Genomic DNA, 14,098 nt, shown 5'->3' with positions numbered 1-14,098 from the left:
TTGGTTTGTGATGTAGATGTCATCAGGGACTTCCCCTTAAAAAACTTACTGTTCTGGTAGCTATTGGTTTGAGATGTAGATGTCATCAGGGACTTCCCCTTAAAAAACTTACTGTTCTGGTAGCTATTGGTTTGTGATGTAGATGTCATCAGGGACTTCCCCTTAAGAAACTTACTGTTCTGGTAGCTATTGGTTTGTGATGTAGATGTCATCAGGGACTTCCCCTTAAAAACTTACTGTTCTGGTAGCTATTGGTTTGTGATGTAGATGTCATCAGGGACTTCCCCTTAAAAACTTACTGTTCTGGTAGCTATTGGTTTGTGATGTAGATGTCATCAGGGACTTCCCCTTAAGAAACTTACTGTTCTGGTAGCTATTGGTTTGTGATGTAGATGTCATCAGGGACTTCCCCTTAAAAACTTACTGTTCTGGTAGCTATTGGTTTGTGATGTAGATGTCATAAGGGACTTCCCCTTAAAAAACATACAGTTCTGGTACATGTAGCTATTGGTTTGTGATGTAGATGTCATCAGGGACTTCCCCTTAAAAAACTTACTGTTCTGGTAGCTATTGGTTTGTGATGTAGATGTCATCAGGGACTTCCCCTTAAAAAACTTACTGTTCTGGTAGCTATTGGTTTGTGATGTAGATGTCATCAGGGACTTCCCCTTAAAAAACTTACTGTTCTGGTAGCTATTGGTTTGTGATGTAGATGTCATCAGGGACTTCCCCTTAAAAATCTTACTGTTCTGGTAGCTATTGGTTTGTGATGTAGATGTCATCAGGGACTTCCCCTTAAAAAAACTTACTGTTCTGGTAGCTATTGGTTTGTGATGTAGATGTCATCAGGGACTTCCCCTTAAAAAACTTACTGTTCTGGTAGCTATTGGTTTGTGATGTAGATGTCATCAGGGACTTCCCCTTAAAAAACTTACTGTTCTGGTAGCTATTGGTTTGTGATGTAGATGTCATCAGGGACTTCCCCTTAAAAAACTTACTGTTCTGGTAGCTATTGGTTTGTGATGTAGATGTCATCAGGGACTTCCCCTTAAAAAACTTACTGTTCTGGTAGCTATTGGTTTGTGATGTAGATGTCATCAGGGACTTCCCCTTAAAAAACTTACTGTTCTGGTAGCTATTGGTTTGTGATGTAGATGTCATCAGGGACTTCCCCTTAAGAAACTTACTGTTCTGGTAGCTATTGGTTTGTGATGTAGATGTCATCAGGGACTTCCCCTTAAGAAACTTACTGTTCTGGTAGCTATTGGTTTGTGATGTAGATGTCATCAGGGACTTCCCCTTAAGAAACTTACTGTTCGGGTAGCTATTGGTTTGTGATGTAGATGTCATCAGGGACTTCCCCTTAAAAAACTTACTGTTCTGGTAGCTATTGGTTTGTGATGTAGATGTCATCAGGGACTTCCCCTTAAGAAACTTACTGTTCTGGTAGCTATTGGTTTGTGATGTAGATGTCATCAGGGACTTCCCCTTAAAAACTTACTGTTCTGGTAGCTATTGGTTTGTGATGTAGATGTCATCAGGGACTTCCCCTTAAAAACTTACTGTTCTGGTAGCTATTGGTTTGTGATGTAGATGTCATCAGGGACTACCCCTTAAGAAACTTACTGTTCTGGTAGCTATTGGTTTGTGATGTAGATGTCATCAGGGACTACCCCTTAAGAAACTTACTGTTCTGGTAGCTATTGGTTTGTGATGTAGATGTCATCAGGGACTTCCCCTTAAAAACTTACTGTTCTGGTAGCTATTGGTTTGTGATGTAGATGTCATCAGGGACTTCCCCTTAAAAAACTTACTGTTCTGGTAGCTATTGGTTTGTGATGTAGATGTCATCAGGGACTTCCCCTTAAAAAACTTACTGTTCTGGTAGCTATTGGTTTGTGATGTAGATGTCATCAGGGACTTCCCCTTAAAAAACTTACTGTTCTGGTAGCTATTGGTTTGTGATGTAGATGTCATCAGGGACTTCCCCTTAAAAAACTTACTGTTCTGGTAGCTATTGGTTTGTGATGTAGATGTCATCAGGGACTTCCCCTTAAAAAACTTACTGTTCTGGTAGCTATTGGTTTGTGATGTAGATGTCATCAGGGACTTCCCCTTAAAAAACTTACTGTTCTGGTAGCTATTGGTTTGTGATGTAGATGTCATCAGGGACTTCCCCTTAAAAAACTTACTGTTCTGGTAGCTATTGGTTTGTGATGTAGATGTCATCAGGGACTTCCCCTTAAAAAACTTACTGTTCTGGTAGCTATTGGTTTGTGATGTAGATGTCATCAGGGACTTCCCCTTAAGAAACTTACTGTTCTGGTAGCTATTGGTTTGTGATGTAGATGTCATCAGGGACTTCCCCTTAAGAAACTTACTGTTCTGGTAGCTATTGGTTTGTGATGTAGATGTCATCAGGGACTTCCCCTTAAGAAACTTACTGTTCTGGTAGCTATTGGTTTGTGATGTAGATGTCATCAGGGACTTCCCCTTAAGAAACTTACTGTTCTGGTAGCTATTGGTTTGTGATGTAGATGTCATCAGGGACTTCCCCTTAAGAAACTTACTGTTTTGGTAGCTATTGGTTTGTGATGTAGATGTCATCAGGGACTTCCCCTTAAAAAACTTACTGTTCTGGTAGCTATTGGTTTGTGATGTAGATGTCATCAGGGACTTCCCCTTAAAAAACTTACTGTTCTGGTAGCTATTGGTTTGTGATGTAGATGTCATCAGGGACTTCCCCTTAAAAAACTTACTGTTCTGGTAGCTATTGGTTTGTGATGTAGATGTCATCAGGGACTTCCCCTTAAAAACTTACTGTTCTGGTAGCTATTGGTTTGTGATGTAGATGTCATCAGGGACTTCCCCTTAAAAACTTACTGTTCTGGTAGCTATTGGTTTGTGATGTAGATGTCATCAGGGACTTCCCCTTAAAAACTTACTGTTCTGGTAGCTATTGGTTTGTGATGTAGATGTCATCAGGGACTTCCCCTTAAGAAACTTACTGTTCTGGTAGCTATTGGTTTGTGATGTAGATGTCATCAGGGACTTCCCCTTAAAAACTTACTGTTCTGGTAGCTATTGGTTTGTGATGTAGATGTCATCAGGGACTTCCCCTTAAAAAACTTACTGTTCTGGTAGCTATTGGTTTGTGATGTAGATGTCATCAGGGACTTCCCCTTAAAAAACTTACTGTTCTGGTAGCTATTGGTTTGTGATGTAGATGTCATCAGGGACTTCCCCTTAAAAAAATTACTGTTTTGGTAGCTATTGGTTTGTGATGTAGATGTCATCAGGGACTTCCCCTTAAAAAAATTACTGTTCTGGTAGCTATTGGTTTGTGATGTAGATGTCATCAGGGACTTCCCCTTAAAAAAATTACTGTTCTGGTAGCTATTGGTTTGTGATGTAGATGTCATCAGGGAGTTCCCCTTAAAAAACTTACTGTTCTGGTAGCTATTGGTTTGTGATGTAGATGTCATCAGGGACTTCCCCTTAAAAAAATTACTGTTCTGGTAGCTATTGGTTTGTGATGTAGATGTCATCAGGGACTTCCCCTTAAAAAACTTACTGTTCTGGTAGCTATTGGTTTGTGATGTAGATGTCATCAGGGACTTCCCCTTAAAAAACTTACTGTTTTGGTAGCTATTGGTTTGTGATGTAGATGTCATCAGGGACTTCCCCTTTAAAAAACTTACTGTTCTGGTAGCTATTGGTTTGTGATGTAGATGTCATCAGGGACTTCCCCTTTAAAAAACTTACTGTTCTGGTAGCTATTGGTTTGTGATGTAGCTGTCATTAGGGACTTCCACTTAAAAAACTTACTGTTCTGGTAGCTATTGGTTTGTGATGTAGATGTCATTAGGGACTTCCACTTAAAAAACTTACTGTTCTGGTAGCTATTGGTTTGTGATGTAGATGTCATTAGGGACTTCCCCTTAATAAACTTACTGTTCTGGTACCTATTGGTTTGTGATGTAGCTGTCATTAGGGACTTCCCCTTAAAAAACTTACTGTTCTGGTACCTATTGGTTTGTGATGTAGCTGTCATTAGGGACTTCCCCTTAAAAAACTTACTGTTCTGGTACCTATTGGTTTGTGATGTAGCTGTCATTAGGGACTTCACCTTAAAAAACTTACTGTTCTGGTACCTATTGGTTTGTGATGTAGCTGTCATTAGGGACTTCCCCTTAAAAAACTTACTGTTCTGGTACCTATTGGTTTGTGATGTAGCTGTCATTAGGGACTTCCCCTTAAAAAACTTACTGTTCTGGTACCTATTGGTTTGTGATGTAGCTGTCATTAGGGACTTCCCCTTAAAAAACTTACTGTTCTGGTACCTATTGGTTTGTGATGTAGCTGTCATCAGTGACTTCCCCTTAATAAACTTACTGTTCTGGTAGCTATTGGTTTGTGATGTAGATGTCATCAGGGACTTCCCCTTAAAAACTTACTGTTCTGGTAGCTATTGGTTTGTGATGTAGATGTCATCAGGGACTTCCCCTTAAAAACTTACTGTTCTGGTAGCTATTGGTTTGTGATGTAGATGTCATCAGGGACTTCCCCTTAAAAAACTTACTGTTCTGGTAGCTATTGGTTTGTGATGTAGATGTCATCAGGGACTTCCCCTTAAAAAACTTACTGTTCTGGTAGCTATTGGTTTGTGATGTAGATGTCATCAGGGACTTCCCCTTAAAAAACTTACTGTTCTGGTAGCTATTGGTTTGTGATGTTGATGTCATCAGGGACTTCCCCTTGATGAGGGTGTGATCCTTGCAGACTTGACGTAAGAAGTTAATGGCTTTCCCAATTGAGAGGATCTAGATCAAATAAATAAGTGTTTGGTACTGCAAAATCAGAAAATATCATTGAAACTGACGTACATGTACTGAAGCTAAACGCATGAATGAACAGAATGCTAGAATGAAACAATAATAGAACCGAAAAAGACAATGGACGATGAACGACGAGCTGTGATTGGGTCTTAGATTGATTGGATGTTACCTTGAGGATGTTACCTAAAGCTTCAGTGTGTCCAGTTTTAATGCAACAGCTAATACAAGAATGTTGCACATCTTATAGCAAAAGGCCACCAAAACAAAAAGTTTGTTTGAATAAAAAAGAAAAATCTAAAAGCAAATAACTAAAGGTATATATGTGAACCTGACATATAAAAAAAAAAATAATTGGTAATTTGTGAGGTGCTTAGTTTTTTTTTCTGACTCTCACTATAGTAGGATTCAGATAATTGTGGAGCACGATTGCCGACAAATAAAACTGCAGCTTGGATATTGAACAGATGTGAGTGTATCAGTAGGTTTTGTGAGCATTTAAGGTAACTATAGAACAGCCGAGTGGGTTTAGACCAGTTTCCATAGTTACCTCATGCTCTCTAGTCCTACCGATGCACAAACAAACCTGTGTATCATTTGTTTTATAGAATGGCAGAATTTTTCGGCAAAAATTACATTTTTTACAACCATGCACAAGTAATTACCATTGCATGGCTAGCCATGCATGCGTCGGTAATTACTTATGCATGGTACTCATAGATTTTAGAGAATCCTTTGAGAATGATGGACCTACCTTTCTTGCTTGCTCCATGGTAATGAATGATGGAATCATGGACTTCCGTAAAGAATACTTGTCATGCCACAGCTTCTCGTCTTTGACACTAGGGTCTGCGCCAACAAAAAACTGTCAAAAATACCCCAAAATTACATCAATTAATGACATATTCAGAAAACTATCAAATTAATCCCTCAAAATTATATCAATTACATATTCAGAAAACTCAAATACATACCTCAAATTATACTAATTATTGACAAATTCAGAAACTAAATAAAAAAATATCCTCAAAATTAATATTAAACTCTCTAATATATTCAGAAAGCTGACATATAAATATCGGATCAATAAATGCACATTCAGAAAACTGTTGCAAAAAAAATACCACCAAATTATTAGGATTATCAACAGGATTCCCATCACAAATATATTTTTCAAAATCTACCGTTAGGATTCTTGACTGCACACAGTCAAAATTTATACCTCTGCCATGGCAAGGTCTGATATACAGTACGTCCCAGAAAAAAAGAAAACTGGGATTCCCTTGTCATTTTTCTTCAAAGGAAAATCAATAATGATATTTCATTTACATAATCATACAATTCAATTATTCCTCTTTAATTTGATACCTAATATGAGACGAACACTTCACGCATTAATGAGCAAGATGAGTTTGACATTTTTATGTCAAAATTAGATTGCGCAGAAAATGTTGGAAAAGATAGTTTGTGATACGACGACCGTGTTTACTCGACGACTGGCTCATTAGCATTTCTTTTGTATTCTTTGTTAAGTTTCTCTCACTGATAGCTGAAATGAGAGTGGGTCCAGATAAACCACGAGTTTCTGCGCAAATCGTTTCTGATAGGCCTTGAATATCTATTCTTTGTTATCTGCCATGCGTGAACAATTTCCTAAGCTGTTGGTCTCAAATCAAAGATGAGATTCCATTCTTACCATAAGTATCAAATTCATAGTAAAAATAAGTTTAATAATTGTGAAATCTATCTCTGAAAACGGGTTTATTGTTTTGTGGGATGCACTGTATATTACATACTTTATTCTGATTTTGAGAAAACCTTTAAAATAATCTAATCACATTGTCAATCTATACGCTGATATTATATTATAGCAAGAACAAGCAATACCCCGTTGTGGCCCAGAGGATTAGTCTTCGGACTTTGAAACAGAGGGTCGTGGGTTCGAATCCCAGCCATGGCGTTATTTCCTTCGGCAAGAAATTCATCCACATTGTTCTGCACTCGACCCAGGTGAGGTAAATGGGAACCTGGCAGGAATTTATTCCTTGAAATGACACCGCGCTGTAAAAGGCTGCGGGGCTAATGCCAGGGTAATAATTTCCAATGAAGCGCATAGGGACGCATTTGGCAGTGATATGCGCTATATAAGCATGTTGGTATTAGCATTAACCAAAGACCGTTGTCATTCCTACATGTAGGCCTATATGCTTGCATACATACATTGTAAAATAAGTTTGAAGCCAGTCCTTCAAACAGTTTTTTAAATTACCACAAAAATTATATATTTGAAGATGTATGACCTCTGTGATCTTTGACCTTAATGATATACCTACTTCATTGTATTTATCCTCTAACTGGCCATCAAAGATCCACCTATCCAGCATAGTCCGGATTGGGAAAGCGACAAGCCGTAGAATGTGTTTGATAAGGAGTCTGGTCGAAGGGTCACCGTGTAACGTGTAGGAATGGATAGCAGATGCCAACGCTCCTCCTTTTTTATCTAAGAAAGTAAATAATAATAATATAGGATTTGTATAGCACACGTATCCACCTTGCTAGGTGCTCAAGGCGCTCCTATATTACCCCGGCTAAGCTAGTCTACCGATTCTGGTGCACACAGCTTTTTGAGGAATTACTTCCTGCCAGTATATAGCAAAAGAGCAGATGGAAAGCGGGCATACAGGGTCATTGAGCTTTGAGAGATGTTTTAATCTATTCACTATATAGAATTATTTAAATCCCATAGGCTTTGAACAGGAATACTTTGTTTCAGTAATGGGTGAAGTTTTAACCCTAAAATAGCAGAGGGGGGGGGATAGAATCACCATCATCATCATCTGTCACCATTATCATCATAATCATCATCTTCATCACCACCACATCATCATCATCATCATAATAACCATCATAGTCGTCCTCATCATCATCATCACCATCACCACCACAATCACCATCATCATCGTCAACACCACCATCATCATCGTCAACACCACAATCATCATCATCATCATCATCATCACCATCATCATCATCACCATCACCACCACAATCACCGTCATCATCATCATCATCGTCACCACCATAATCATCACCATCAACATCAACATCATCACCATCATCATCATCATCATCAACATCATGATGATGATCATCATCATCATCATCTTCATCATCATCATCATCGTCATCAAATCCTTCTATTTCTCACCTGTACAACCATCCACTAATATGGCTAGTTGTTTCATCCGATGTATAGGATCAAATGTCCAAACGTTCAGACGAAACAAGGAAAGGTTGCTTGGTGAACCCTCATCCAAACCAACATCTTGTTCTTGAAGTTGCTATAAAGATTAACCAAAAAAAAAAAATAACTGAATGTTCCATTTTCATGCAATATAAATGTTTCTAGGTTGAGACAACGTACTCCAGAGCAGAAATAAGTTAAAAAATCAATGATCCTACAACATAACTTATTCTTGGACTATTTATTGGCATATAATGCAGCTTTAGTGGAAGAAGGGCTGGTTCACTGAGCAGTGATTAAAGGTCAAGTCCACCTCAGAAAAATGTTGTTTTGAATCAATAGAGAAAAATCAGACAAGTATAATGCTGAAAATTTCATCAAAATTTGATGTAAAATAAGAAAGTTATGACACTTTAAAGTTTAGCTTATATTTCACAAAATAGTTATATGCACAATTTAGCAACATGCAACTGAGAGAATCGATGATGTCCCTCACTCACTATTTCCTTTGTTTTTTATTTTTTGAATTAAACAAAATTTCATATTTTACAGATTTGACAATAAGGACCAACTTGACTGAACCATAAAATGTTGAACAATGATAATTCCACATGATCAGGGAGAAATGAAACTTAGTTTCACAGGAAAATGGGGAGGAAATTAGAATATTTCATATTTCATATAATAAAATAAAAAAGAAATAGTGAGTGTGTGATGTCATCAGTTCCCTCATTTGCATACTGAGCAGGATGTGCATATAACTGTTTTATGAAATTATGCAAAATTTAAAAATTTCATAACTTTCTTATTTCACATCCGATTTTGATGAAATTTTCAGCGATATGGATTTTTCTCTTTTTATTCAAATCAACTTGTTGTTGGGATGGACTTGTCCTTTAAAAGGGCTGATACGTTGGTACCCATTCACTTTCATATTCTATGTACAGCACAGCAACCAGTAGGTTATGTGCTTGTAAGTAGGACAACCTTTTTTCTGGCTTCTGATAATCCAGGAGTCTTGATTTTTCGAACTATTTGACTGTTTACCCTGATAAACAATCGAATGGCAAAAGGGTATTCGTCCTAGGCCTCATTGAAACATGAATTTCTTCTATTTATAGGACAAGTCCACTCCAACAAAAAGTTGATTTGAATAAAAAGAGAAAAATCCAACAAGCATAACACTGACAATTTCATCAAAATCGGATATAAAATAAGAAAGTTAAGACATTTTTAAGTTTCGCTAAATTTCACAGAACAGTTATATACACATCCTGGTCAATATGCAAATAAGGAGACCAATGATGTCATCCACTCACTAGTTCTTTTGTATTATATGAAATATGAAATATTCAAATTTTCCCCTCGTTGTCATGTGAAACCAAGTTTTATTCCTCCCTAAACATGTGAAATTACTATAGTTTAAACACATTATGGTGCCGTCAAGTTGATCCTTATTGTCAAATCTGTAAAAATTTAAATATTCAAACAATAAAAACAAAAGAAATAGTGAGTGAAGGACATCATAGGCTGTCTCATTTGCATGTAACTAAGTTGTGAATATCTCTATTTTGTGAAAAATAAGCAGAACTTTAAAATGTCATAACTTTCTTATTTTACATCCGATTTTGATGAAATTTCAGCGTTATGCTAGTTTGATTTTTCTCTATTTATTCCAATCAATGTTTTTCTGGGGTTTACTTGACCTTTAAATTGACAATACTGACCTGCGCTTCAAGGACAGCTAGCAGTCTATAATATTCAGTAAGCTCCTGCTGTAATGCTGCACACAGGCTCTGAAGAAAAGTGAAAAAGATCGTAATGAATAGAATTTGATAGCATTCCCTCTGCAGCTCAACCAGAGGGAGTTTTCACTTCCACAACGCATTCAAGAACACAGTAAATTTATTGAAAATGACAATAGACAGCTGGGAGGTCTTTGTAAAAAATTGGTGAACCGGAACAGCGGTTTTGTCTTAAGTTTCAAAGCTGACAAAATATTGAAAAATATTTCTTGAATGATTGCAGGTATTGTCCAGGTGTTTCTCAAGCACAATCTAGCATTTCCCTGTACCTCCCTGTACATCTCAAATACTTCCAACAGTCACCCAGTTTTTCCTACCTGGGCAGGAAACACCGAAGTTTCCTTGGAACTTGCCAACCTTGGCTTGGTTTTCCATTTTTTTTTTCCAATTTGTGTTTAGAGGAGGTAGAAGAATTTTTACGTAGAGAGGAAGAAGAACTAACCTGACCAACCAGTCCAAATGCTTTGTCCTGGTTCCTGGCATCGATGTACCTTCGAACCTTCAGGTACAGCCATCCCAACTCCGACAGCTTGTGCACGAGGTCTCGACAGGATCTAGGAACTCCCAACTGTTTAATCGTAGAAAGAGAGAGAGATAAGAATCTCTTTTACTACTTCAAATTCAAGGGCGTGGATTGGCTTTAGCCTGAGCCAGCGCTTCTCAACCTTTCTTTACTCGAGGACCACTTTGACTCTCATATTTTTTTGGAGGCCCACCTACCAAAATTTTAAGAAAACATCCATTTGAATGAAAAAATGTTTCGTGAAGTTCTAACACAAAGCTCTGACCACATTTGAAACAAACAATTTGAGAACTAATCTGCATTCGCAAATGTCCGGTAAATGGAACTACATACAAATGCACATACGGTTCAAATTAAAGTTAGATCGAAACCATCATAGCTAGTGTGGATGCTTTGCAACATGCATGATACCTAAGAGTGCAATAGTCTTTTTTTTTACCCATTATTTTCCGACAGGTCTGTGAAATATACTCTAGTTTTTCTCCTAGCTATTTTTTTTTCTCCCTCTGGAGCTTCTCGCGGCCCACCTGAGAGAGCATCGTGGCCCACTGTTTGAGAAGCGCTGACGTAAGCCATCTCAGGTTCCGTGAATATAGAAGCGCTTCCAGACCTCTCTTTCCAGCATGGGAGTCCTTATTACGCTAATACTATCAAGGCACTTGTCTTTCTTTAGAACACTGATGTCAGTGGCCCGACTTCTCCCTCTTCTTGCTGCGCCCTGTTCAGGCTCCCACAGAGTGAGGGGATTTGCAGAGATGGTTCAGCATGCCAGAAAAAGTCTATCATCCCACAAACTTTATATTTTTATGGCAACTATCATTCTCCAGGGTAACCCCCCCCCATTCATTCTACTGGAAAAAATTCATTAATTGATTGTTCCACAAATGCAAATGTAACCGTCGTAGCCATCGGAAAAAGCGGCCCTATAGTCTCGCTCTGCTATTCAGGTGGAACAAAAATAAACTTTTCTCCTTTATTGGTTTTGGAACTTTTTATTCTAAAGGAAATAGTGAGCATGTATAAATGTAAAATGGCCAGAGGGGAAATGGAAAAAATTTGTCCAAAAAAAGGCAATGATAGTACTTTGTAGACCCTGAAATAAGCGAAAAGACGGTATACTTCAGGATAGTCCCAAGACTCTCTTAACAAGAAGCCATTTATTTCTCTTTTCCCTTTGTAATACAATACCCAGGATTATGGTCAAACGTGATGCGGTTATCTATAAAATGACGTTGGTTTACTTTGAACATTGAAGGAAACTATTGATTAAAAGAGCAATGAAAAGAGCAAGAGTGTCTTACAATGAGCAGTTTATACAAATAATGTCCAAGAATGTGATCATAATTGCATCAATGAAATTCAATAGGCATTATTTCATCTCTCGAGTCACCCATTGTTGACAGAAGTCAAGATTGGTCACGGTAGGTGAGGGGGAGATCACCACCCCCCCCCCTTCCTAGCATTATTCTTGGTTCATCTGTATTGCTAGAAGTAGGCATAAAAGTTACCTCTGATGATATCCTAAATGCATCAGCCGTTGCATCATACTTGATCATCTTTCCATCAATACCTTGAAAGACATAGATCAGATCATGAACCAGCGTCTTCTCAGCTACTTCAAAGGAATCTAGCCAGATAAAAAAAGACCATATACATCAACTATAATTGTACAAATAATGCACATTTATGATGTATCAGGGAAAAATTGCACGGAGGCTCGGGATGATTTAGCCGCCGAAATGCTCAAGAGCCCAGGAAACTGAAGAAAAGAAGCCCTGGAAAATTCGCATTCATTGCAAATGTTAAAGCTTATCCAATGTTGCAGATTTAGGAAGTAAGTTGTGAAAAGTAGGCCTCGAAAATAAAATATCAATTTTTTTTTGCCTGTGATGTACTGTGGTGATGCAACACGCTCAATACACTCAAATTGTTTTGATTTTTAGTTGGAAATTATAAAGAAATTAAGAATCTTCCCCTTCTTTCTTGACTCTGAGAGATCGTTTTTCAGTTGATTTCACACTCGATCAACAAACAAAAGTTCGTCACGTGGGACTACAATAATGCCATTGGAGTTGGACAACAGCTGTAACTTGTTGGAGACCCAAAATAACTCTAAATCCCCATGATGATGCCCAACTGTAGTATTCTAATAACCTGTTAACTGCTGAATTATGCATTTCACATATGGTTTCTACAGGGGCCACCATTTTCAATTAGCTATAAATGAGTAAAAGCAGCTCACCATTTTCAAGCATGCCTGACCTAGCACCTGTATGAGTTCTCTTGAAGTCACTGTCTGCTTGTGTTGTGCTGTCCCCGATGAGCATGCGAGCAAGCCTTCCTCCAACAGAATGTGGTCCTAGAGTGTTGCCTTGGGGTACACCGGGGGTCATGCCAGGAGTCATCATAGCCCTTTGGAGGTGAATTCAGACATTGCAAATAGACCAGAGTACGATGGTAAAGAATTGTGCATATCAAAAGTAATTGCAAGGTGTACAGCTGAGATTTCAAGGGGGGGGGGGGTCTGCAAATCCCCTCAACACCCCCCCCCCTATGATCTCCCAAAATAGCCAAGCTCATTTAATTTATGGAAGAAACTAAATCTTTGGATAGAAACAAAGGTTTTAAACAGAGGAAAGAATTTTTGACTAAACTCGGTTTGAAAAAAAATGCATGAATTGCAATGCTTATTCATACACGTATACATATACATTCACTTGCCCTGCATAATATAATATTATTATTGTAACCCTTCTCCAAATCAAAATAACGATTGCCAAGCTAGAAGGCAGAAGGTACAGCAATCCTGTGATGACTATGGCAATATGACAAACAAAGTAAAGATATCAAGTTAGGTGTATCAGTCTTACCCTGGAGCATAGGAATGAGGTGTTGGAGTGGGTCCACTTATACTGCTGATACCGCTACCTGAAATAATACAAGAAATGCGTTGTGCATCAGTAGTCTAATAATAAACAAACAAATATTGTCTACATACCATAGGGAATAATTTTCCTGGTATCGCATCACGATTTGTTCCACATTTTTGAAAGACTGCTATGCATAAAGTCTTTTGAATAGCATATTTTTACATAGGACTGTACATTACTCTTATGACCAAAAATGCTATTCAAATTTGTAAAGCAAAATTATTCCCTATACCAACACAGGTAATCTTGACTCAAACCACATAGAATGACATCATAATTTAGGTCACTGAGAAGCGCAAGATATCCCATATCACAAATTCAAGTATTCAAGTAGAGCAAAATACATCGTTGATAAGCAGTGACAATGCACGTAACTTGCATTGATTGTCATCTGTTTCTTCACAGCTTTCCGATAATATGAGGTTGTTTTGGCTTCCAATATGGTCTTAAAATCATTTCCTTTTCAATATCAACATGCATGATTTCATATCAGGTCTGTCTTTGTTATTTTTGAATACCAAATATGCTATCAAATCTCCCTATAATAATAATAATAATAATAGCTGGATTTATAAAGCGCTTTTTGCCTGAGGATTCAAAGCGCTGTTATTATTACCCCGGCTTTAGCTCGAGCTACCATCACCGGCGCTCAGTGTATTCAATATATAAATAAAATCCTGCCGGGTACCCATTCACCTCACCTGGGTCAAGTGCAGCACAGTGTGGATAAATTTCTTGCTGAAGGAAAACATGCCATGGCT

General features: G+C 37.9%; 1 protein-coding gene across 3 annotated transcripts in view; it reads right to left on the bottom strand.

Moving 5' to 3' along the window:
• LOC129279188 (gamma-tubulin complex component 3-like) overlaps positions 1–14,098 on the bottom strand; it is a 43,358-nt gene that overhangs the window by 16,252 nt on the left and 13,008 nt on the right. For all 3 annotated transcript variants that reach the window (XR_010296014.1, XM_064111078.1, XM_064111079.1), the window contains exons 8-16: positions 13,278–13,335; positions 12,650–12,819; positions 11,916–12,034; positions 10,327–10,452; positions 9,807–9,875; positions 8,044–8,176; positions 7,169–7,335; positions 5,590–5,700; positions 4,709–4,823 (exon numbers count right to left, since the gene is read on the bottom strand). Coding sequence is in view for 2 of the 3 variants with exons in the window: in XM_064111078.1 (XP_063967148.1) it covers positions 4,709–4,823; positions 5,590–5,700; positions 7,169–7,335; positions 8,044–8,176; positions 9,807–9,875; positions 10,327–10,452; positions 11,916–12,034; positions 12,650–12,819; positions 13,278–13,335 (1,068 nt within the window). In the remaining variant the exon portion in view is untranslated. The remainder of the gene's footprint in view (positions 1–4,708; positions 4,824–5,589; positions 5,701–7,168; positions 7,336–8,043; positions 8,177–9,806; positions 9,876–10,326; positions 10,453–11,915; positions 12,035–12,649; positions 12,820–13,277; positions 13,336–14,098) is intronic.

This window comes from Lytechinus pictus, chromosome 16 (genome assembly GCF_037042905.1).
Source record: "Lytechinus pictus isolate F3 Inbred chromosome 16, Lp3.0, whole genome shotgun sequence".
NCBI lineage: Eukaryota > Metazoa > Echinodermata > Echinoidea > Temnopleuroida > Toxopneustidae > Lytechinus > Lytechinus pictus.
This window is presented reverse-complemented; position numbering and strand designations above follow the sequence as displayed.